Source organism: Rhodnius prolixus, unplaced genomic scaffold, assembly GCF_049639745.1.
Source record: "Rhodnius prolixus isolate KJV_2025 unplaced genomic scaffold, Rpr scaffold_6, whole genome shotgun sequence".
Lineage (NCBI taxonomy): Eukaryota > Metazoa > Arthropoda > Insecta > Hemiptera > Reduviidae > Rhodnius > Rhodnius prolixus.
This window is the reverse complement of record NW_027411634.1, coordinates 35,619,096-35,642,512: the sequence shown is the minus strand read 5'-3', so window position 1 is coordinate 35,642,512 and position 23,417 is coordinate 35,619,096. Positions and strand designations below refer to the sequence as shown.

Here is a 23,417-nt window from a genome sequence, read left to right as displayed (position 1 = left end):
TACCATCTCAGTGACAGAGGAGAGAAGGTCGCTTTGTCGCTCGTCTCGCCAAATATGTCTATTTCTATCTTCAATATGTCGGACTTCAATCTTGAATAAATCATTTGAAATAAAAAAATAAATTGTGTAATTTTTTCATAGAAAAATAACTAGAAATACATGCCAGTGCATTCTAGCGGCAATCAGTCTAACTGTGGTAAAAGAATAGTTTAAACTTTCGCCGCTAGAAAGCATGAGAATGCACTTTTCTAACTATTCGAAACCATCACAGCACCACTAGCAAATAAAATTCTATTCTATTCAGTACTAGTGATGGGCAGAACGAGTCCGTCTTTGGACTCGTTGGATTTGAATCAGTTCCAGGGTTGGAATCGATTCCAACAACTCGTTCACCGATTCCGGTCTCTGTACTTACCCTATGCATTAGTAAAAATGTCACGCAATTTATTAAAAAATATCATTAAATGTTAGCTTTCCCAGTTAATAACAAAACTATATTTCTTTAACACACATTGAGTACTATCCCTAATTTCCAATTGCACTGATAAATATAAAATTAACAACGTAACACAAAAATTAACATAAAAATAGACTAGTCAATTATAAAAATTAAAGCAATGCTGTTTAGTCATTATCTAGCTTGACCACTGGAAGACTGGAGTTAACGTGCTTCAAGAGGATCCAAGGTAGAGAAACGGAAATGGGTAGGAAATTATTCCCATAAAAAAAATTCTAACCCTTCAAGCAAAATGATAATTACTCATAAATAAAGAAATATTTATTTACTAGGACTTGTATATCAAGCTTTAAAACTATTATCTTACGAAAAGAAAAAGCTGTGTGCTTAATCTTTAACATAGCGCTGGACACTCTTATTCTTATCTTCATTGGGTAAGTTTAACCGTGTACATGACCGTGAGACAGTCAAAGTAACACTGAGCCAAAATTTAGTATTACCTAATTGGTTTACTTACTGCAGTATCCCTCCCACTCTATCACCAATTTCACAAACATTCATCGATTGGAAATAATTTTTAGTTAAATATTCGTTTTATTTGAATACAAAAAACATTATAACGCTTTCTTAAGATGATTTTAATTTTTAAAATTTGTTTTTGTCCATTACTCTTATATAATACGAAGAATTTCAAATAAAATATAATATACAAACACAATGATCTAGTATGCAGGTGGAGTCAGTCCTCGTTACCATAGCAATGGAACCGTTAAACAACTCCGGTTCCAGCTCCAGCAATTTCTATTGGCTAGATTCAGTGAACGAAAAAATGGAACGAGTCCGGTTTCAAAAGGATTTAAATCACTCCGGATTCGACTCCACCAACTCCAGTGGATTTAACCAATGAAAATGCTAGAGCTGGGCCGGAGTCGTTTAACGGTTCCGTTGTCATGGTAACTACGACTGACTCCACCTGCACACTAGATCATTCTGTGTTTGTATATTATATTTTATTTGAAATTCTTCGTATTTTATAAGAGTAATGGACAAAAACAAATTTTAAAAATTCAAATCATCTTAAGAAAGCGTTATAATGTTTTTTGTATTCCAATGAAACGAATATTTAACTAAAAAATATTTTTAATCGATGAATGTTTGTGAAATAGTTGATAGAGTGGGAGGGATACTACACTAAGTAAACCAGTTAGGTAATACTAAATTTTGGCCCAGTTTTACTTTGACCGTCTAGCTGACATGTACACGTTCAAACTTACGCCAATGAAGATGAGAGTAAGTGTCCAGCGCTAAGTTTAAGATTAAGCACACAGCTTTTTCTTTTTGTAAAACAATAAGATAATATTTTAAAAGCTTGATATTCAATTCTTAGTAAATAAATATTATGAGTAATTATAATTTTGAAGGGTTAGAATTTTTATGGAATAATTTCCTACCCATTTCCGTTTCTCTACCTTGAATACTCTTGAAGTAAGTTAACTCCAGTCTTCTAGTGGTCAAGCTAGATAATGACAAAACTGCATTGCTTTAATTTATATTTGACTAGCCTATTTTTGTGTTAATATTTGTATTACGTTGTTAATTTTATATTTATCAGAGCAATTGGAAATTAGGGATAGTACTCAATGTGTGTTAAAGAAATATAGTTTTGTTATTAACTGGGAAAGCTAACATTTAATGATATAATAATATAATAAATTGCGTGACATTTGTTCTTATGTTTAATCGTTCCAAACCTTCTGCTGCCTCATTTTCATTTTTATTTGCCTAAATTTTTTGGGGCGGGGCGGAATCACTTTTTTTAAAAATAGGGATTTGAATCAACTCGTTCCACCATCGGACTCGTTCCAATGGAACGAGTCCGCTCAAATAGCCCATCACTATTCAGTAGTGATGGGCAGAACGAGTCCGTCTTTGGACTCGTTGGATTTGAATCAGTTCCAGGGTTGGAATCGATTCCAACAACTCGTTCACCGATTCCGGTCTCTGTACTTACCCTATGCATTAGTAAAAATGTCACGCAATTTATTAAAAAATATCATTAAATGTTAGCTTTCCCAGTTAATAACAAAACTATATTTCTTTAACACACATTGAGTACTATCCCTAATTTCCAATTGCACTGATAAATATAAAATTAACAACGTAACACAAAAATTAACATAAAAATAGACTAGTCAATTATAAAAATTAAAGCAATGCTGTTTAGTCATTATCTAGCTTGACCACTGGAAGACTGGAGTTAACGTGCTTCAAGAGGATCCAAGGTAGAGAAACGGAAATGGGTAGGAAATTATTCCCATAAAAAAAATTCTAACCCTTCAAGCAAAATGATAATTACTCATAAATAAAGAAATATTTATTTACTAGGACTTGTATATCAAGCTTTAAAAATATTATCTTATTATCTTACGAAAAAAAAAAAAGCTGTGTGCTTAATCTTTAACATAGCGCTGGACACTCTTATTCTTATCTTCATTGGGTAAGTTTAACCGTGTACATGACCGTGAGACAGTCAAAGTAACACTGAGCCAAAATTTAGTATTACCTAATTGGTTTACTTACTGCAGTATCCCTCCCACTCTATCACCAATTTCACAAACATTCATCGATTGGAAATAATTTTTAGTTAAATATTCGTTTTATTTGAATACAAAAAACATTATAACGCTTTCTTAAGATGATTTTAATTTTTAAAATTTGTTTTTGTCCATTACTCTTATATAATACGAAGAATTTCAAATAAAATATAATATACAAACACAATGATCTAGTATGCAGGTGGAGTCAGTCCTCGTTACCATAGCAATGGAACCGTTAAACAACTCCGGTTCCAGCTCCAGCAATTTCTATTGGCTAGATTCAGTGAACGAAAAAATGGAACGAGTCCGGTTTCAAAAGGATTTAAATCACTCCGGATTCGACTCCACCAACTCCAGTGGATTTAACCAATGAAAATGCTAGAGCTGGGCCGGAGTCGTTTAACGGTTCCGTTGTCATGGTAACTACGACTGACTCCACCTGCACACTAGATCATTCTGTGTTTGTATATTATATTTTATTTGAAATTCTTCGTATTTTATAAGAGTAATGGACAAAAACAAATTTTAAAAATTCAAATCATCTTAAGAAAGCGTTATAATGTTTTTTGTATTCCAATGAAACGAATATTTAACTAAAAAATATTTTCAATCGATGAATGTTTGTGAAATAGGTGATAGAGTGGGAGGGATACTACACTAAGTAAACCAGTTAGGTAATACTAAATTTTGGCCCAGTTTTACTTTGACCGTCTAGCTGACATGTACACGTTCAAACTTACGCCAATGAAGATGAGAGTAAGTGTCCAGCGCTAAGTTTAAGATTAAGCACACAGCTTTTTCTTTTTGTAAAACAATAAGATAATATTTTAAAAGCTTGATATTCAATTCTTAGTAAATAAATATTATGAGTAATTATAATTTTGAAGGGTTAGAATTTTTATGGAATAATTTCCTACCCATTTCCGTTTCTCTACCTTGAATACTCTTGAAGTAAGTTAACTCCAGTCTTCTAGTGGTCAAGCTAGATAATGACAAAACTGCATTGCTTTAATTTATATTTGACTAGCCTATTTTTGTGTTAATATTTGTATTACGTTGTTAATTTTATATTTAACAGAGCAATTGGAAATTAGGGATAGTACTCAATGTGTGTTAAAGAAATATAGTTTTGTTATTAACTGGGAAAGCTAACATTTAATGATATAATAATATAATAAATTGCGTGACATTTGTTCTTATGTTTAATCGTTCCAAACCTTCTGCTGCCTCATTTTCATTTTTATTTGCCTAAATTTTTTGGGGCGGGGCGGAATCACTTTTTTTAAAAATAGGGATTTGAATCAACTCGTTCCACCATCGGACTCGTTCCAATGGAACGAGTCCGCTCAAATAGCCCATCACTACTATTCAGTACCATCTGAGTGACGAAGGAGAGAAGGTCGCTTTGTCGCTCGTCTCGCCAAATATGTCTATTTCTATCTTCAACATGTCGGTCTTCAATCTTGAATAAATCATTTGAAATAAAAAAATAAATTGTGTAATTTTTTCATAGAAAAATAACTAAAAATACATGCCAGTGCATTCTAGCGGCAATCAGTTTAACTGTGGTAAAAGAATAGTTTAATCTTTCGCCGCTAGAAAGCATGAGAATGCACTTTTCTAACTGTTCGAAGCCATCATCAATCAAGTAGCATTACATTCCATTACATCTGCAAAAAAATAATTTCTATTCAGTACCATCACAGAGGAGGGAAGGTCGCTCTTGTTCGCCCGTCTCACCAAAAATAAATATGCCTGCCATTTCTCTATAAAGTGTCATTGGAATGTGTTAAGTACGACTGTCGTTAAGAAAGGACTTAGCCTTAGCCTAATATAGACACTTCAAGCAAACTATTCGCCCCACCCTCCACGCCCGCGGACCTTACTTGCTTATATAAACGCCATGACAAAATGTCCGCTATCGAAGCAACATTCATTTATTGCTTTTTTTTTTCAACAAATACCACAAATTTAAACCTTATTCTTTTACCATTAATTAAAAACAATATAATACCACCTAATTATAATTTTTACTAATTAATAAAATGTCTAAATGTCCTAAATAAATTAATAAAAACAATGAAGTTTAAACAAATTCTAGTTTGTAAAATTACTACCAGGGGACAGCACCTGCTACTCCACAAGAAGTTACTTTCCAGCTTACTTTTTATAGTTACTTAATTAAATGTTATTCAAGGCGTTTGAAAGCCAAAAGTAAAAATGAATGTTCCATTTATTAGATACGCTTATGAAATAATAAATTATAGAAAATAAAATTGAAAATTAATGAATTTTAAGATGCAGTAAATAACATGCCAAGTAAAACACATACTGAAAATTTATGTATTTTATTATACAAGTATAACTTTTTCATGGTAAACTGTCCTTTTAATAACGCCCAATCTAAGTTGTGCAGTTATATTGCACCTAAGTATTTTACGCCTCTAAACAAGAGAACTTTCTTTTAAATCATTAAAATATACTATGAATCACTTAGAAAAGTTCAGAAAGTAATAAAAAAATTTGTTTTATATGCAATTACATTTATTTATTTTACAATTACATACATAAAAATTATATTTACAAAATGAATATAGTATAGAAAGTAATTATATAGATATTTACATTAAAATACCTTTTCAGCAGGTCTAGTAAGAGTGCCTAAACATTTAGCTATCTACCCTCAGGTAAGTTAGCTCCAAGGTTTTTAACTTATTCAACTGTATAGTTACTAATGACTTTACTTTCTACTGGAAAATCTTCCCTTAAAATTTCCAATTCTTCGGGTGTTATATGGAGTCTATGTTCTTTTTCAACTAATAGATCTTGAATTTGTGACAGATCTTATGGCAGCATTTTAGCAGCTTCATAGTATATCTTTAAAAAGCAAAACAAAAAAAAGATGTAAGATTGATTATTTTTATTTATTTATTTATTTTTTTCATAAAATTAATTATATGCGATAAAATTTTGTTTATATTATTGCCTCCATTACAAATTGATTTTTTCTATTAACAGACTTTTTAAGAAAGTAATAACATAACTACAACATCCTGTCAGCAGCTAAGGTGGCCTATTTCAGCGAATATGTAGGTGGTACGTTTCAAATTTCAAGTAGAGTATTTGGAAACCTTATACTTCACTAGGAGCGATTTCATATTCCGCCTTTCTTCTCTACCTGTAAATATGATCTATCTAAAAAAAAAAGAAAGCACCACTTTAATGATTTTCAAGAAATCTCTGAGATAAAGTGATAGTGAAGACAGAGTGAGAAAGAAATAAGAAAATTGTTCTATATTTCTCGAAAGTTGTGCAAACTTGTTTTTGTCGCTTAGGTTTTCGAATAATTTATAAAATGTAAGAGTTACATTTAAATTAATATTAGTTGTTACTTAGTTGATAAAACATATTTTCTGCAAGACAGGTACTTGAAAATTCTCTTGTACATGCCACAAGAACCTATCACTTTTAATCATAATGTAACTATTCTTTAGGAAAGGTACAGAATAAAGTATTTTCAGTTTGATTTTCTTTAGTACTATTTCCCAGCTACCCAAAGTGAACTGAGTTCCCTTGAAAAATATGAGGCAATAACCATATCTTTTCTGTTGTGATCACTAATTAATTACTTATATAGTACATTACCTTTTTTACTAAGCGCATTTATATTTTTAAAATTAAAAGTAAAAACAAAGTAACAAAAGAATTACCTTGTGTAGGAAAGTTGGTAAATTGTACGTTTACTTTGCACTATATCATTCACTTTTAAATTCTTCCTAAAATTTATTATATCCAAGTAGTATTTAAGAAAATTATGGCCTGCAACAGGAACATACGAGTATTACTTCTTTTCATAGGAACAGATAAAAACAAAAAAAAGGAGCAGTACTCTTTCTAACCTTTAGCCTAGAAATTGATTTAAATTCACTTTTTAATTAATAAACAGCATTAAAAAAATCCTACAGTTAAAGAGCAATAAATTTGTTTAGTATACTTATTAAATGAATAAACAAAATTGTCAAAAACAAATAATTATGTGTTAAATATTTAAATAAAATTAAATTAAAATCTATTGAAATCTGATTAGAGCTCTTACGCTGGTTTGTATCCTGATACAAAACTTGAAATTTTAACATTATTTGATTCAATGAAGTATTTTTTCAGTTAGCAGAGCGCCCTGGTGGCAATTTGTGTAAACCTAAAACAATAACCTTCCCTTTTGATAATATTTAGTTGGTTACTCTAAACAACAGCATTTTTGGAGTTATGACTTCATTATTTTTATTTTTTGAGTAGGAAGCTTGGAAACAAACTTTACTTTAATTTTATACGTCAGGCGGATATTTTTGTCAAAAAGCGACAATGACGAATTCTGTTAACACTGAAGAATATTTAATTATTATAAATAGTAAATAATTATTATGTAATTTTTTTTAAAATGATTTAAGGCGCGTCAACATCGAAGGTTATGCGCCCGGAGCTTTTTTCAGTGCACTGCCGGCCTCCGGACAGTGTTCTCTCGTTACAGACAACCCTGTCCATCACCGGACAGTGGGCTGTAAGAAGCTCCTAGGAAGAGAAAATCTAAGGGTTAGCAGCTGGATTCGAACCCGGGACCTCCGCGTGGGAGTCCAGTACGCTAACCGCATAGCTAATCCCTTCCCTTGTAAATATTATTACATTTTTTCTTTACGCCAGACAGATGAGTAAATATCAGCGACAAAGCCATTTTCTCCAAAAGATCCGTGGATTTTAACTCAATCTTTTTAGTGTTCGATTTTTTAGCCCTCTTCGGTGTCAGTTAATTATTGCTATTAATATATTGAATCTCCTTAAGCACCTGATCAAAAGTATATTCAACAATTACTGTAAAGTAAAAAAAAGTAAAGTAATTGCCAATTTTTTCAGGCGGGCTTTACGTCCAACTACCAATTAGGTGTCGTGGACGGAGGCGACTAGCAAACATACTTTACTGTATTTCTTTTTTTAACCATTAAATAAAATCTAAGGCCTAAATCCGGGACTCAAACCCAGCACCACAATACATACTAGCTTTACGGGTCTCGCCTCTAACCGCTCGGCTATCGTGGCGCCTTATTCAACAATTACTGTAAAAACATATTTTTATGACAGGGAAGTCCTGTTGAGTTTTTGTAAAAATTTGTGGATAAGCAGAAATGAACCAGATTAACTTAGGTTCCAACTAATGCAAATGTAGCTAGCTGTAAACTATACTATAGAAAGTATTATAAATGAAATATAATATTTATTATATTGTAGCAAATTCAACATACCCTTATGAAATTATCTTAAATATTCCACAGTGGTTCATCTAGGCATAGGCATACTTATTTTATCTTGGCACAGCCTTCTCTGGGTGGAATGATTTTTTTAGAGCTTCTGAGTAAGGAGAAACTATTGTCTTTTTATAATATGTTTGCGATAAGATAACTTTAGGGCCTGAGGAGGAGAACGCAAACAAGACTGGTGAAAAAAATCCTGTGATATTACAATGATAAGAGAATTCTCATCATGGAGCTAGAGTGAGGTTCCTGCTGAACTCCTAAGAAACAAATGTCCAGGTATTCGTTTCTACTCACTTCACTGTTCCTATGAATTGAAAACAGATCTTTAGTTAATAGATATAAATAACACTCAAGTTATAATTTGTAAATAATTTGTTAGGTCTTGAAATATGATAGTTTTTCGGCTTAAGCCGGAAATACTCTTGAATATATCAATTTTTTCTGTTTTGAAGGCTACATAAATGATTACTTCTGTTTTAAATTCGTTCTTTGAAAATTCAAAATACTCAAAATGCTGATATAGTTATTTCGCTTTACGAATATCATGTTTGTATTCGAGTTAATACTTCTTCAGTTACTATTTTGTAAAGTAGATTCCTTGTTAGTCCCAGGATGATTGCTTAACGAAGTGAGTTCTGTAACAATTAAAGTAATATGCAATTAAAACCTCTAATTGAAAATAATAATTATCTGCTCAATTCTCTAGTTTTAATAAAGTAATTTGAATTCCTTATAAAAATGGAAATTGTGGGACTGTCTTTAACTTAGCAGTTTTTTGTTGTCATCCCTGATGAAGTCCTTTTATCAAACTGAATCTGTGGCCCACAGATCAAAGAAAAAAAAATCTTTCTTAAGAATAGGCTGGAGAACATTTAAGGTTAAAAACAAAATACAATTTTCATATACCATAAAATCTTAACAAAAACTATTAGTTTCAAAAGTCAAGTTGGAGAGACGACAATAGGTAAGAAATCAGTAAGGGCCCAACATTTTATTCATACTTCATATCATTTAATTATTTATTATAAAATTAATTTTATATTATTTTTACAATCACAAAAATTAACGTTTTTATAACAATTTGATTTAAAAACAAAAAATTATAATAAATTAATACCTTATTCATATCTTAATTGTTTGAACAAATAAAAATAAAAGTGAATTGGCACAAAAATGGCTTGTATTTTATTTCTTTCTTTTTACTTTATTTCTTTCTTTATCATTTTCATTATTATTATTTTTAATTATAACAAAATATATATTATACAAAATTGGTAACTTATTTCGAAGGTAGATAAAGGATTGACAACAAATATCATGAAACTCGTAATTAATACTTATATTAGATTTATCTTTACATTATGAAATGTATTGGACTTGAAATTAGCGTTTTGGAACAGCATTTGTCAAGGTGGAAGGTAGCTTTATGATTTTTCCTTCTATATCTTTGGAAAACGCCATTATCTCTAGACAATATCATCTATCCAAGAGTTAGATAAATAGTATTTAGTTTATGTTATTTGAGATAACTAGTCTAAAGATCTGTAAACCGCTTTTCTTTTTTTTTTGACCGGCGTATGATTTAATATTTGTTAGCTAGTCAGATTAAAACTGTCCGGTTAGACAGTTTTAACATATAAGGGTTGATTCAGTAAATATGTTTACCTTTCTATCTTATATTATCTGTTACTATTTAGCATTTCTACCAAAATTATATACTTTTTATTTAGCATTGAAATTGGCTTCTTCTCAGCTCGACTTGATTAACAACGAGTATTGTTCCAAGTCAGCCCGATAAAACCAATTTAAACAATTAAATGAGACAAACAAGTTATGCGTCTAACCTGGAATTTTCTACGACGTATACAATCTTAAAAGCAATATTACAATAAAACACTTTCGTTTTATTCCAAAATTATCGACAAGAAATCTTAAAATAAATAATTTTGAACTTAAACTAGTTTAAACTATTAAAAGTAGTTCACTAAGTATGGTATATAAAACATTTTTTTTTAAAAGAAATAAAATTACGAATAGTCTCTTAGAAATAAAGCACATTCGAAACATTATATACACCGCTAATTATGTACAAGGCCAAATGTTTTATTTACAAAAAATTGAAAATTCTTATACAATCAAAAACCAATTTCAAAACTAATACATGTCTATTTGAGCCTACAATCATAAGTCACTATTCACAAATCCACTTTAAAGTAGACAAAGATTCTAAGACACTAACCAAGAAAGACTGGTGGTACAAAACTTCTCAATGATGGTCTCCTTTTGACTGGAGGAGGGGGAATTAAACTGGTGGGCAAGAAATCTCCGTTATTAGTGTTGGATCGCTGTCTTGTCCTGGGACGTCTGGTCGTCAGCGCTACCACCAGTGGTGATGAATCCAAGAATGATGAACACTGTGATGCACAAACCTAAAAATAGGTTTGAACGGCATAATAGTTTATAATGACTGAAACTGGCATTAATTTTTCATCCTTATGAACAAGGTTTAATTTTTAGCAGAAATGACTGATATGAGGGTTATTTTTATCCAACAAACGTTCAAATGTAAAACATTTTCTATTTGAACAACTCAAAGAAATTTACACTTATTGTGTGAGAAGTTATGGCCCTAAAATGTGTAAACGCTAATTTAAAAATCACATAACGTCTCTTCTTATAGACTTTATCCTTCTGAGATACAAGATTGAATAAAATAATACCAAGAAATAGAAAATAAAAGGTATCGAATTTATCTATTTAATTGGAAACCGGAAAATAAATTTTACATCGTCACACGATTAACGTCAGAAACAATTAACTAGCGTATGTTGGCGCTTGTGATAGACTAGAATAAAACTCATAAGTTGCTTATTTACCATGTTAAACCTACGTCACATTAATTTCTTCACTGAATTCACTATTTTACATACCAGCTGAATAATTGAGCTTGACGATAAACATTAACTGAGATAAAATGCCTTATAAAGTTATCACTAGAAATTAAATGAAGTTTATTCCGAACAACATACACAATTACAAGAAAATTCAGATGCATAAAAGAGAAAATATGTTTAAAAGTAATTACCTCATCCCGCAAAACTGCTTCCCGGCCAGCTTCATTCAGCAGTCGGGCGCAATCTGTCACTCTTAATGAGGCACACTGAGCCTATTTTATAAAAGAAATGGAAAGAATAATAATGAATACTGAGTAAAATAAAAATGTTTCTCTAACGACAATCATGAACATCACTCACCCCTTCAGTAGTACAAATACAGCTGGTACACGGAGTCGGAATAGCAGACTCTCCAACTCTTATTCTTCTGCCGGCGATCTGGCAACCATCGGCTACCGTTTCCTTCCAAGCGTTAAAATCTAGAGCTGGTAAACTCCGACATGGTACTCGGGGATTGCTAGCGCATCAAAAATTACTTGTCATTAATTTTTTATTAAGAACTTTCAAGAAAAATAAAAACAACAAAATAATGTTGGTTATTTACAGAAAATCCGACGGTTGATCAAAAACTGATCGTTGAATTTCCCCAGGTGCATCCAGATTGTCACAGATCAATTTGGCTAGTGTGGCCTTACGGATCTCGGCCAACTGGGCTTCAGTCAGCCTTATAGCTGGATCATCATTTTCATTCCAGAAACGATCACATTTCCTCAACTGTCTAAACTGTAGTCCAATGATACAGGCGAACGTCGGTCCGACCAGGCCACCTTGCAGAGGACGTTCACTCAACCCACCAGGAAATAAGTCTACATCCTTCACAGAAGGATAGATTAGACGCAAACGACTGATTACTTCCTGTGGTATTTCTCTAGACAAATCGTCCCAAGTTTCTGCTCGTTTTAAATTACAAAGTGAACGATATTCATTATACGGTGGTATACCGTGATCTCGGCCTGAAAAAAGCAAAAATAATTGAATTATTATCCTCCTTATTGTATTATTTTTCTTAATAATAATAAAACTGTAAAAAACACTTTCTCATTATGAGATAATGAAGAAATTAGCAAATTAAAATAAATGAGAAATTAAGCACACATTAGTTCTTAATAATATTTTTAATCACAAACTTTCTTAAATTTAAAACTAATGTCAGATTACGTCATTCAAATACATATTTTTTTTATATATCAACGTGTTATTCACTTTAACTATGTTATAAAAGCTTTTTAAGTATATTTGATATGCAAACCAAATAATTGATCAAAAGTTTGCTTCTCAATGAGGCAAGGTTGGTGCAACATAATAGAACAAACTGGAAGCACCTTCACAGAGGTTACCTTGGTTCACAACCAAATGTGAAAATAATAATAAAACATTTTTTTATAAACTTACAATAACTTTCTTCTAGTCTAAATATACTTTGAAAGTAACTTATACTTACTGATAATTTGCGATTTTTTTACGTTTTAAACTACCTCTGGGTCTTCACAAAGGATTAAACAACGTTCGGAAACATTCAAAACATCATGATCAAGAGCTTTTGGGCTATACAAGTACATTAAAATGGAGACCTATTGCCAACTTAGTTGAACTAAGATGTAGAAAAAAGTGTCTCTGAATCTGAATCCAAAGTGACCGTGAAAAGACCTCGCTAATTCCCATGGCTCTCTCTCTCTCTTTATAATTTTCTTTTACGGATGCTGTGACTACTCCAACGCATTTTCTGTACAGCCACAGTATATATAAATAATATTTAGTGCTATGCTCTACATAGGGTCAAAATACCTTAAAACCTAAAGATAAAATCCTTATGAGGGATCCTACTTATAATCTGTGAGCTTCAGAAATTTCGAAACGGCTGAGGTTCTATAAGTTGATAGCTCTAAGCTCCACTCCTCAACCTAAAGGAGACCGAGTATCTTTCTTGAGCAGGTTAAAAGATGCGTTCGGTATGGATGACCCAGCTAGAAACTAAAACTCTAGCTGTGAGTTTAGACCTCAACTGCACGCACACCTCTTCATTAACGTAGTTTTATTTTAAGCACCGTTCATACCTCTCTGAATATTCAAAGCTGGTAGATCCATGCCAGAATGTGGAATCCTTCTGTCTTCAAATAAATGATTAGATATTTCTCCAGTAATAAATTGATCTAGACTTTCCATTGGTGTGGAGACAAGTCCTCGCATAATTTCATCCACCATGTGTGGCTAAAAAAGAAGAAACAATGCATTCCAAAAGGCGGCTTCAGTTTTTATTGATTCATTTTCATTTTCATTTGATAAGGACCAAAAATATTTTTAAAAGTATTAGTGCAAGAAAAAAGAAACCTTGTATATGATATCTGGATTGAAGAAAGTATCTCTTAATAAGATGGATGGTTCAAGCGAAGAAAATGCTGGCGTCATTCTGGGTATGTGTGGTCTTAGTAAACTATGACCAATACGATAGGCTGCAGTGGCGAATTCTGTTACAACGTTTGGATTACAAGAAGATCTGTATCCTGGACAGAAAAGGTTTTATTTAACTGACAATTTAAACATTACCTTCAAAACTATAAAACTGAAAAGAACCTAATAAATACGCCACTTACCTTTGTAATATCCATGAGAATGTAGTTTAAGTCCGTACAGATTGATAGCGTTCCAGCCTAATAATCTTGGCAAAAATTCATTGTAAATTATATGTTGGTAAGTAGCTACAGATATTTTCCTAGCCTCTTGGTAGATATGCTCGTCGTCCCAATGTGGATTCACTAATTTCAAGCCGTCGGCTAAACGATTGTGCTCTCTGGCGTAAAGAGTGTGTATGGCCGTTAGCCCGGGCTGTTCACTAGCTCGTCCATCACCTGGGTAAAAAAAAAACAAAACAATAGAAAAATATTATAGATAAAAAATAAAGTATAGTCTCGAGTTCATTTTTACCCAAAATCCTAGTTTATTTATAAACAGATACCAACAAGGTTGTTTCTTTTGCATTCAGTTTTTAGATATTTTTGTTTGCACTGAGAACATAAGCTAAAAACTTTTCTTTTTTTTTATTTAAAAAACAAAACAAAAATTTTAAGCTAATCTTTTTGTTTTTTAAGTCCTAAGAGCTTGACTATTAAATATGATTCTAATTAAAATTCACTAATACATATTCTGCAAGTATACTGACCAGCGATGAAGCAATATCCGGACGGTGCTTTACATTCTGGATGAACGGGCGACACTGGTAGTAGATCTTTGCCAACTCTAGTTAAAGTCATGTTCAGTTTTCCTAACGTAAACGCTCTAAGTTGTCTGCCTAAACAGGCATGTTCTCCATATACTTGAGAACCATCCAGATATGCTGAATTCTGATTTATTTGTTCACGAGGTCCTGTAAAAATGTAAATATAATTTCGTGATAAACTGTTACTATTTTATGTGAATATTTTGGGCCTCTGATTGAAAAAGAACAACTCAAGTTTAAATAGGTTTTGGTTGAAATCAATAAAAAATATATAAAATTCCATAGAAAATTTGTTGAACTACATAAGATGTGAGAGCTTTACCCAGAGAAAAAATCGTAACGCTCACGTAACATTTCGGGTACCGTAAGTATCTACAAATTAAGCAATGTACAGCTCTCGTAAACATCTTTAGTACATACTTTAAAATCACACTGAAAGGTTATTTCAACTCCAATTTCATTACTTTCGGACAGTTATCGTATCCAAAGAGTTGAGATGGAAATTAAAAATTCCTATAATATGGTTAAAAACGGAAACTTGTTACTGTACAGTAAATGTTGAACACTTATTATACAAACATTCCAGCCAAAATTAAACAAATGATTTGAAAACATTATACTAAAATATTACCTTAGATATAGTAAAAACATAATTTAGTTTACTTTTTATTATATTAATATTTGTTGTTAAAAGTTAATGATGTAGTTGCCATTTATTATGGTAACGCTGGGACAGTCAGATAAAATTTCAAGTTTAAACCAATACTAGTGACTCCTAAGCAACTAACCTAATTAAGAGCACTTTATTTTTACCAAATATACGCCAAATAAATCAGTGTTGAATCATTTATTTATTCATTCCTCACCTAAATACCCCACTAAAGCAAATATATTTTTTTTAAACAAATGTTACCTAATCTCTGTTGTCCTGGCAATGATCTCATAAAAGCTAAACAAAACTTTTCTCCAGTAGTAACGTTTCGTTTTGGATAGAAATTATCATTGTTTGGCACAGGTATTGGCATACATTCAGGATGGACAGTAACTGGTGAACTACATGACCTACAATCTGGTATTGAAGCAAAGAAACCTAGAAAATAATTATAGCACTTAAATGTTTAAAAAAAAACAAATTCAAGATTAATTTCTTATTACCAAAAATTAAGAAAAGGAGGCAATAAAACTATAAAAATCTTCTTACCTCTATGGTTAGGTGTAAATGTTATATCATGATCTACAAACTGTGCAAATTGCATTAACATTAAGGAATATCTGAAAATAAAGGTTAGAAAATTAAATTAGTTTTTGATAATTTGGAAGATCACTATTATTTACTTGATTTAACAAACAAATATACCTTGAATGTAGATAGGATATATCGGCGTGTATCATAGAAGACACTAATCTGGCAGAAGGTAACTGAACACCAGTGACAGAGGACATGCGAGGATTTGAAATACCTTGTAAATCATTGAAAAAATTTAATACTACTAATAAAAAATAAAAAAAACCAAGCATCTTAAAGTTACGATTAATTTTTTACATTAAAAAGAACTAATACCATTCTCATAAACTGCAGGTAAAAGCCTAGCAAAAGTAGTCAATGATTTTCCAAGCGTTGGGTGCTCTAAATTGTTACAATGCCCAGTGTAGGTTCTATACGGTGAAGTCGGATCACATGGACCAATTTCTTCATTTGGACATTCTTCCATATCATTGTTCAATGTTGGTCTGGTCAATGTCAACGGTGGGAAATAATCTCCTATATCCAAATCTGAGAATAGGTCTTTGGCCGAATTGAAGCTAAGATCGAAATTTATCACATTATCACCTTCCAGTTGACGTCGTCTTCTTTGTCTACACATTGAGAATTAATCTTTTTAATCTTAAAGGCTATAATAACACCTTTAATCCCACGCCATTTAAATTTAACTAAACATGAAGGGGAAGCTATTAAGTGAATTTTGTTGATTACTTAATATAGCCATTCTTACAATAATTACTTCCAATCTAAATAAAACCTTTGCGTATTTTTATTTTCAGGCATCCAAGTCGATATAGTTTAAGTTGACAAGGAATAAGCAAAACGTTGTTGATACCAACGCCGTTTATAACTGGCCTTTTCTACGCTATTGTTAATAAACTCTAAATGAATGATAAAAACAACTACTAACTATAACTTCACTAACAAGTCAAATTTGAAATGACAAAATTAATAATTACAGAAGATAAACTAACTTTGCTGTAACTGATGATATAATCTCTTGTGATGCGAACTCAAACAGAAGGGAATTGTTAGCCATGGCTAATGCCATTTTGTTCGGCTTGCTGAATGCTGCTGCAGTACCCAGAGGTGATTTAGGATCTACTCCACCTTCTGCAAATAATTTAAGTGATAGTGTTATGAACATTAATCTGTCATATAGACATTCTTTGAATATTGACAAAAATAACAATAACTATAAAGACGAAATAATTAAATTCTAAATATTTTCTCCAAATTTTTACTAACGATTTGCGTACACAACCAACTCTCGCCGCTGTCGCCTTGCCAGATCTTCAGCTGCTCTAACCATAGCCTCTTTGATCATCTCTTTAGATATTAATATATCATCAGGTTGTGGATCTTCATCTTTCCATTGTTCCACTGAAAGTCCATTTTGATGTTCACATCCCACAACTGCGTTCCTAGTAAAAGGAATAATATAAATTATTATCTTGCTTAAGTTATGCAGTAAATTACAACTGACTAATTAAGTTTTCAAATAAAAATTATTTTATTTCTTCCTTCGAGTAAAAAAGGTAAAATTGCAATTCTGCGCCACCACAGTCGATCTCTGCAGCCTTGAGGCATAGATTAGAATAACTGTTCAAAAAAGAAGGTAACAGTTCTTAAACAATCGTTGGTAAGATACAGTAGCTGAGGAATCTTGAGTATTGGTCAATTTAGAAATAATAAATCTTATGCCCAAGATTTGAACTTTATGTATTTAATTTAATCTTCAGTGCTTTGATTTGTGATTAATATCACAAATTAATGTGATTAATTTCTAAAACGACTGCACATAATATAGTATTAATAACTGCACTAAAAAATACTATTGTATAATTTAAACAAATTTACAAAGTTTTCTAAAATTTAAATACTTATAAATTGAAAAAAATAACTCAATCACCTGAAAAAAGTTAATGACCTAAACTGTCCCAATCTCAAGATTCCTCATACACAATATAAGATCATTTGGATATTCATGAGGCCTGGACCGTCTGCCTAGTCAAATTCTCTCTAGGAATTTAAATACTTATCACCTTTTTCGCTGAGTTTATCCGTCTAGCAGGCAAGTTTTTTTTGTATCTAATCATTTTCAAATTTTCATACATCATAAGATTGATTAATCAGTCTAGCAGAGACGCAGCCTCCTGAAAACCTTTTTAATCGACCAATAATGAAATCAATGTAAAAAAAACATGCGCTCCATGACATTCAGCACTGAGGACCAAACTATATTCCCAACTTATATATTTACTCTTACATACAAATACTTTTCATATATTCTTTGTTAACGTAGACTCATAAGTTTTTTTTTGTTCAATATTTTAGATTTATATGAATGATAAAATAAAATTTTAACTTACAGAAAGGGATCTTCTTGTACAAACACTTTCGGCTGAATATTCTGGAGCCGTAAATTCTCACAGATTAAACCGCTTAGTGTTATCTTACGCAATTCAGTCAACTGACCTGTAAATAACTTGCATAATTAGAAAAATGGTAAAATTAGCTTGTTTTCAGGGCAGAGTAAACTCTTATTTTTAGAGAAAAGAAATTATAATGTGAGTCGATTTTGGATAAGAGATTAAATTGTTTGTATAAAAGTATAATGAAAAGGAATAGTAAATAATATAACTATAGATAAATAAAAAGTACCACTTTGTTATTATTATTTACTTATTTATTGCTTTAAGAATACAAAGTTCTCCAGCAAGCAATTTTAACTGTAACACTTGAATGACAGGCCGGAGAGGTGAAAAAAAAAAAATATATTAGGACTCAGCAAAGAAATGTACTAAGGTTTAGTATTAGCTGTTATCTGTTAGAAGCAACGTGAAAACCTAAAGGGGAAAAATCATATAAGGACATAAATTAATCATATTAACATATAAATCCCGAATAATTTATTGTTTTAAACTGAAACTTAATATTGTTAAACTTAATTAATTTGAAAATTAATTACCTTTAGTAAAGGAAGCTGGTGGTAAATCATTTTCATACCAAAATCGATCACCTTGCCTTATCGATAAAAACTGTTTAGCTAGAAGACATTCTAATGTTGGACCTAAAAGTGTGCCTTGAGATCCTCTCCTTTCCAAAGCTCCTCCAACAAGAAGATCTATTTCTTCCACACTTCTATAAATTACAATGAATAAAGTAAATCGATTAAAATAATAATAATAACACTTATTTAACAATGAAAATTTGGTTTAAGATCTGAAATTGAATTCTTTAAAGGTTTACCTATATAAAGTTTGTAGTAACAATCTATCTTCTTTGTGTATGTTTCTAAGCTCTTCAAATTTATTAATATCTTGTGAAGTGCATTCTCTAATAAAGTCAACATAATTACCAATGCCTTTCGTTCGACTAACTTCTATTAGCTGGCCAGCAGAGTTCACTAAAAACAATTACCGTTATAGAAAGCAATAAAAATGTTAAATGAACTACTTATTTACATTTATAACAGCAAAAATACTTTTATTTTTTAAATGTGAATTTTAGAAACGGTATTCAATTAAGCTTTTGACAGAAATCTATTTCTAAATATCTATTCTTTCTGTATAGAGGAACTCAGAATAATGTAACGATAAAAATCATAGCAGGTGTTTAATAATTAATAGATTGATGGTTGGATCCGCATTGATGGATTACGTTGTTAATTTTATCCACATAGAAGATTGTTTCTTCTAATCCAGACAGGCTTTTGATTTTCATCTAACTTCAGATTAGTTCATCGCATATGTACATGAACGAATTAGACTTCCGAATGACAAATCATTTTAGATGTTCCCTAAACTAATTAAAATAAACTAAAAAGTCAGTATTAAAAGAAAACGTCTAAATGTGTAACATAGACGAATAAAATCAGCAATTTTTTGTTGAAAAAAATCTATGGAAAAATTAAATTTATAATATTTAAATCAAGGGATGAATAAATAGAAGCAAAACCTTACCTCTAATTTTAATTAACCACAGAAATTCATTAAACTTGAACTAAGAGGAGTATTGATTAGAAAGCAGTACAGCTGCAATAAATAATCCAATTCTTAAAAAAAAAAAAAATACCAAAAAGATGATTTAGTACGTCGGACAGCTACTTTTTTATTGTCTTTAATCTGGGCCCAATCTACCAGTAGTTAGTTGGATTAACAGCGGGACTGATCTTTAAGGGTAGGATTAAATTCTCTGGAATGTTTCTATTTAAGCAGCAACTACTTTTTAAACCATGAAGTTTTAGTATATTATTTCAAAAGCAAGAGTACGTGCTCCAGAAAATCAGACATACACAATAGATCTTTAAACAGAAAGAAGAATATATTGATTTTATCCCGTCTTAACAGATAATATTGTGTTCTTTATTTTTGTTTTCGGATTTTGTGGCCCATCTTCAGATTTTTTTTTTGTTTAATTCACAAGGATAACAGATACAATCATCTATTGTGAATATATTAACCGCTAATTCAAGGAAAGCAATACCAACATCCATTAGGTAGGTTAAAGCTGCGCAGGTTTGGTAGCTGGGCGGGAGTGGTGAATGATGAAATCAAAGAATCCAACATGGTTGAATCTACATCGGATACATTTCTATTACTCACAGTCATAGACACCTGAAACAGCAATCACATCATCATTTATTTACAATGAATAATTAATTGGAGAAAACTGTAGATTGGTACATGTTAATGAAGGAAAGTAAAAACGGCTTACCAATGTTGGAGGAGTGATGGTTGTGAGCAGAACTAGGGAAGCTAAAGCAGTTTCCAAATACGTACCCGACCTTACAGCACTTGAATAATTCGTAGAGAAACCATTTTGAATTAAATTAGGTCTAGATTCAACCTAAAAATACATAATTTTTTTTTTAGGATTTTGACTCTGAAAAGTCAAATCTGAATAGAATTAAAGAAAACAAGACAACCATACATTGCACTGCACGACCAACCAGGTTTTCAGATCTTTCTAAATTACTTTCTGCTACTACTTTTAGGAATACCATTTTAAATAATCTGTCTTAAGAAATAAGCGAAGGAAGTATCCAGTTCTTGTTGCACTGAATTACAAGATAAAACTCTACGGCAGTGGTATCCAAAATTTCTGTATCGTCGTTGCCCCCTTCGTTTCAGAATAAATTGTCGTTTCAAGAAAAATTTTCTAATTTACTAAAATTGTAGTATTTCATAAATACTATTCTTATATTAAAATAATTAAATGAATTACAAAAAAATATCTATTCCATATTTTGTAAAGTTCATAACAGAAAAGAAGATTATTTTTTATTATTGTAAATAATTGTCGCAGATATGCTAATTTCCCACTCCTAGCGAATATTCTGATCAAAGTTGCGCCACCCTTGCAATTGTCATAGAGGGCGCCCTCTTTTTCGGAAAACGCTGCTCTAGCGTAAGCTAGAATATACAACATAAACAGAATATAAACTAAATAATTGGAAATTCTTTGCCGAATTTTCAACCCTTTTTCGACCCTTCTAATGATATATTATCAGAGATCCATGATCATATTGAAATCTCACTCAATAAAATTCCAGGAAAACTTGTTTTTACATCTCAATTCTCTAATAGGAAATCTTGATCACTATCGCCGAGAAAGCTACGTCACCGTTGACTCGCGGCCAACCTGTGGTTATCATCATATGTCAGCCATTCACGCTCCCAACACAACATAGACTTAGTATCTTTAATTTTGCAAATTAGCGCAGTTGTAAGTATTGAAAAATGGTATTTACAGGAAAAACAACGAAGATTTATCAATTATCTTTGATTTTCTTTGTAGAGCACGCATAATTAGTGTATCCCCGACGATTTTGGTCTTTCATCCATCACTAGAGGTAGATTAATTAGTTTAGTGTAGAGAGATTTCGACTGCACTTATGTTATGTTTCTGTGTCACACTTCACTTGTTGACTAGTCATAAAACATCAAACTGATAAATTATTTACAATCAATTTATCAATTATTTAACATATTTAACATTTAATTTGGTTTAACACTGACTGCAGTGGGATTTCCAGAGAAAAGTTATATCTAAGTTTCTCTCTACCAATATGATCTGCTGTATGAAAAAGAAAAATGATTACCTGAGCTAAAATTATTGGAAGAAATTCATTGTATGTTATATGCTGCACTTCGGCAGACACTATTTTTGCTGCTTCCAAAAATAATCTTTCTCCACTCCAATTTGGATTTAATGCACTAAGATCGTCTATCAACCTGTTGTGTTCTTTATATAATAGCCAATATAAGGAACCAATTCCTGAACCATCTCTGCAACTAATATTAAAGAAATAGAAGGCTTGAAATAATTTTGTGAAGTAATCTAGATTCGTGAGAAGTAACTTTTAATAGCACTTACGCAAGACAGTGGCTGATGTCCACATGACCGGTGGATGTTTTCAATGACGGCACTTGATCTTGTGCAAAGCCGCCATACAGATCAGAGCCATCAAGAAATCCTGTAGCCGCGTTCAACAGTTGGTTTCCTGCAAAAAAAAAAAAAAATAGTTTTATGCAGAGAAAACTTAAGTGGTTGATCAAGTCCATACCACTTCGTTTCTTCCACTATGCATACAAATGCGGGCTATTGCCTTCCTTTATCCATTGACTGATCATGCGTAAAATTAGGTTATGATTATATTTCTATAAAAACAGCGTGTTTAACATCAAATGGTTAAAATACCATGAACTTATCTTCCATTTTCCATCGTTGGTAATCATATACGCAAATTTAAAAAAAATATTTTACGTTTTTATAGTAAGATCCAAATTACGTAGAATTGAAAATTATTTTGTTTAAAAAAATTTTTTTTTTTTGTTCCTAAACCACAAATTTAGGGAAAGACCAAAATATTTGTGAGAGGTGATACTACTTTGTGATATGCCCATTCCGTTGGACTACTATAAGAACTTGTCATTGCCTTGAAGTTTGTACTGACCATTATCAACTGGTGAAGCTAAATCTCGATTCAGTAGATGTGCCCAGAGTCCTAAGATAGCCGTCACATGATCGTGATGACTTTGTCTCAATAAAGGCTCTAATTTAGACATCAAGTCTTCTCCAGATAAAATACCTGTAACATAAAAAAAAATGAAGAAATATTTTTTTTAGAGAGTATTTGGAAAAAGATAGTAGATCGATTCAGAGCTTTTACAAGACCGTTTTTGCCACCCAGTAAGTACTGCTCGGCAAGTTCTTGATAACCGGGCAATTCATGTATTGCCATTTGAGAATTACAAGCATACAGCTCATTTCTGGCGCATCTTTTGGGCTAACAAATTGTAAATTTCAGTATGTGAATGTGACAATTCTATACGTAATAAATGCACTATATCTTTATCGTTGATAAATGTTTTATCTAACTTACTGTTTTAAGGGAAAGTGTAGCGATTTTAGAGAAGGTTGGACCTGACAGCAACTTGGAAGTAGAGAGTAGGCGGATAAGTAAGAGTAAGTAAGTAAATAATCTAATGAGTTTCCCCACTATCTCTTCTGGTTTCTAGGAGTGCGTGGTATGATAAAGGAATATTGTTTAAAAAACTAACAAATTCACAATTCTATCACACATTAGATAGTTTGTCGTATAAAATTTATGAATAATT

At 31.5% G+C, this 23,417-nt stretch overlaps 1 protein-coding gene across 5 annotated transcripts in view; it reads right to left on the bottom strand.

Moving 5' to 3' along the window:
* Positions 1–10,554: 10,554 nt before the first annotated feature.
* LOC141461232 (uncharacterized) overlaps positions 10,555–23,417 on the bottom strand; it is a 97,075-nt gene continuing 84,212 nt past the window's right edge. For all 5 annotated transcript variants that reach the window (XM_074142043.1, XM_074142045.1, XM_074142040.1 and 2 more), the window contains exons 3-24: positions 22,754–22,888; positions 22,174–22,300; positions 21,899–22,091; positions 20,512–20,643; positions 20,285–20,411; positions 19,045–19,201; positions 18,764–18,936; positions 18,165–18,270; positions 17,041–17,216; positions 16,767–16,905; positions 16,090–16,385; positions 15,886–15,988; positions 15,730–15,800; positions 15,442–15,618; positions 14,472–14,675; positions 13,906–14,160; positions 13,643–13,815; positions 13,369–13,522; positions 11,859–12,267; positions 11,615–11,771; positions 11,446–11,526; positions 10,555–10,789 (exon numbers count right to left, since the gene is read on the bottom strand). In XM_074142043.1, coding sequence (XP_073998144.1) covers positions 10,595–10,789; positions 11,446–11,526; positions 11,615–11,771; positions 11,859–12,267; positions 13,369–13,522; positions 13,643–13,815; positions 13,906–14,160; positions 14,472–14,675; positions 15,442–15,618; positions 15,730–15,800; positions 15,886–15,988; positions 16,090–16,385; positions 16,767–16,905; positions 17,041–17,216; positions 18,165–18,270; positions 18,764–18,936; positions 19,045–19,201; positions 20,285–20,411; positions 20,512–20,643; positions 21,899–22,091; positions 22,174–22,300; positions 22,754–22,888 — 3,740 coding nt within the window. In that variant the 3' untranslated portion in view covers positions 10,555–10,594. The remainder of the gene's footprint in view (positions 10,790–11,445; positions 11,527–11,614; positions 11,772–11,858; positions 12,268–13,368; positions 13,523–13,642; positions 13,816–13,905; positions 14,161–14,471; positions 14,676–15,441; positions 15,619–15,729; positions 15,801–15,885; positions 15,989–16,089; positions 16,386–16,766; positions 16,906–17,040; positions 17,217–18,164; positions 18,271–18,763; positions 18,937–19,044; positions 19,202–20,284; positions 20,412–20,511; positions 20,644–21,898; positions 22,092–22,173; positions 22,301–22,753; positions 22,889–23,417) is intronic.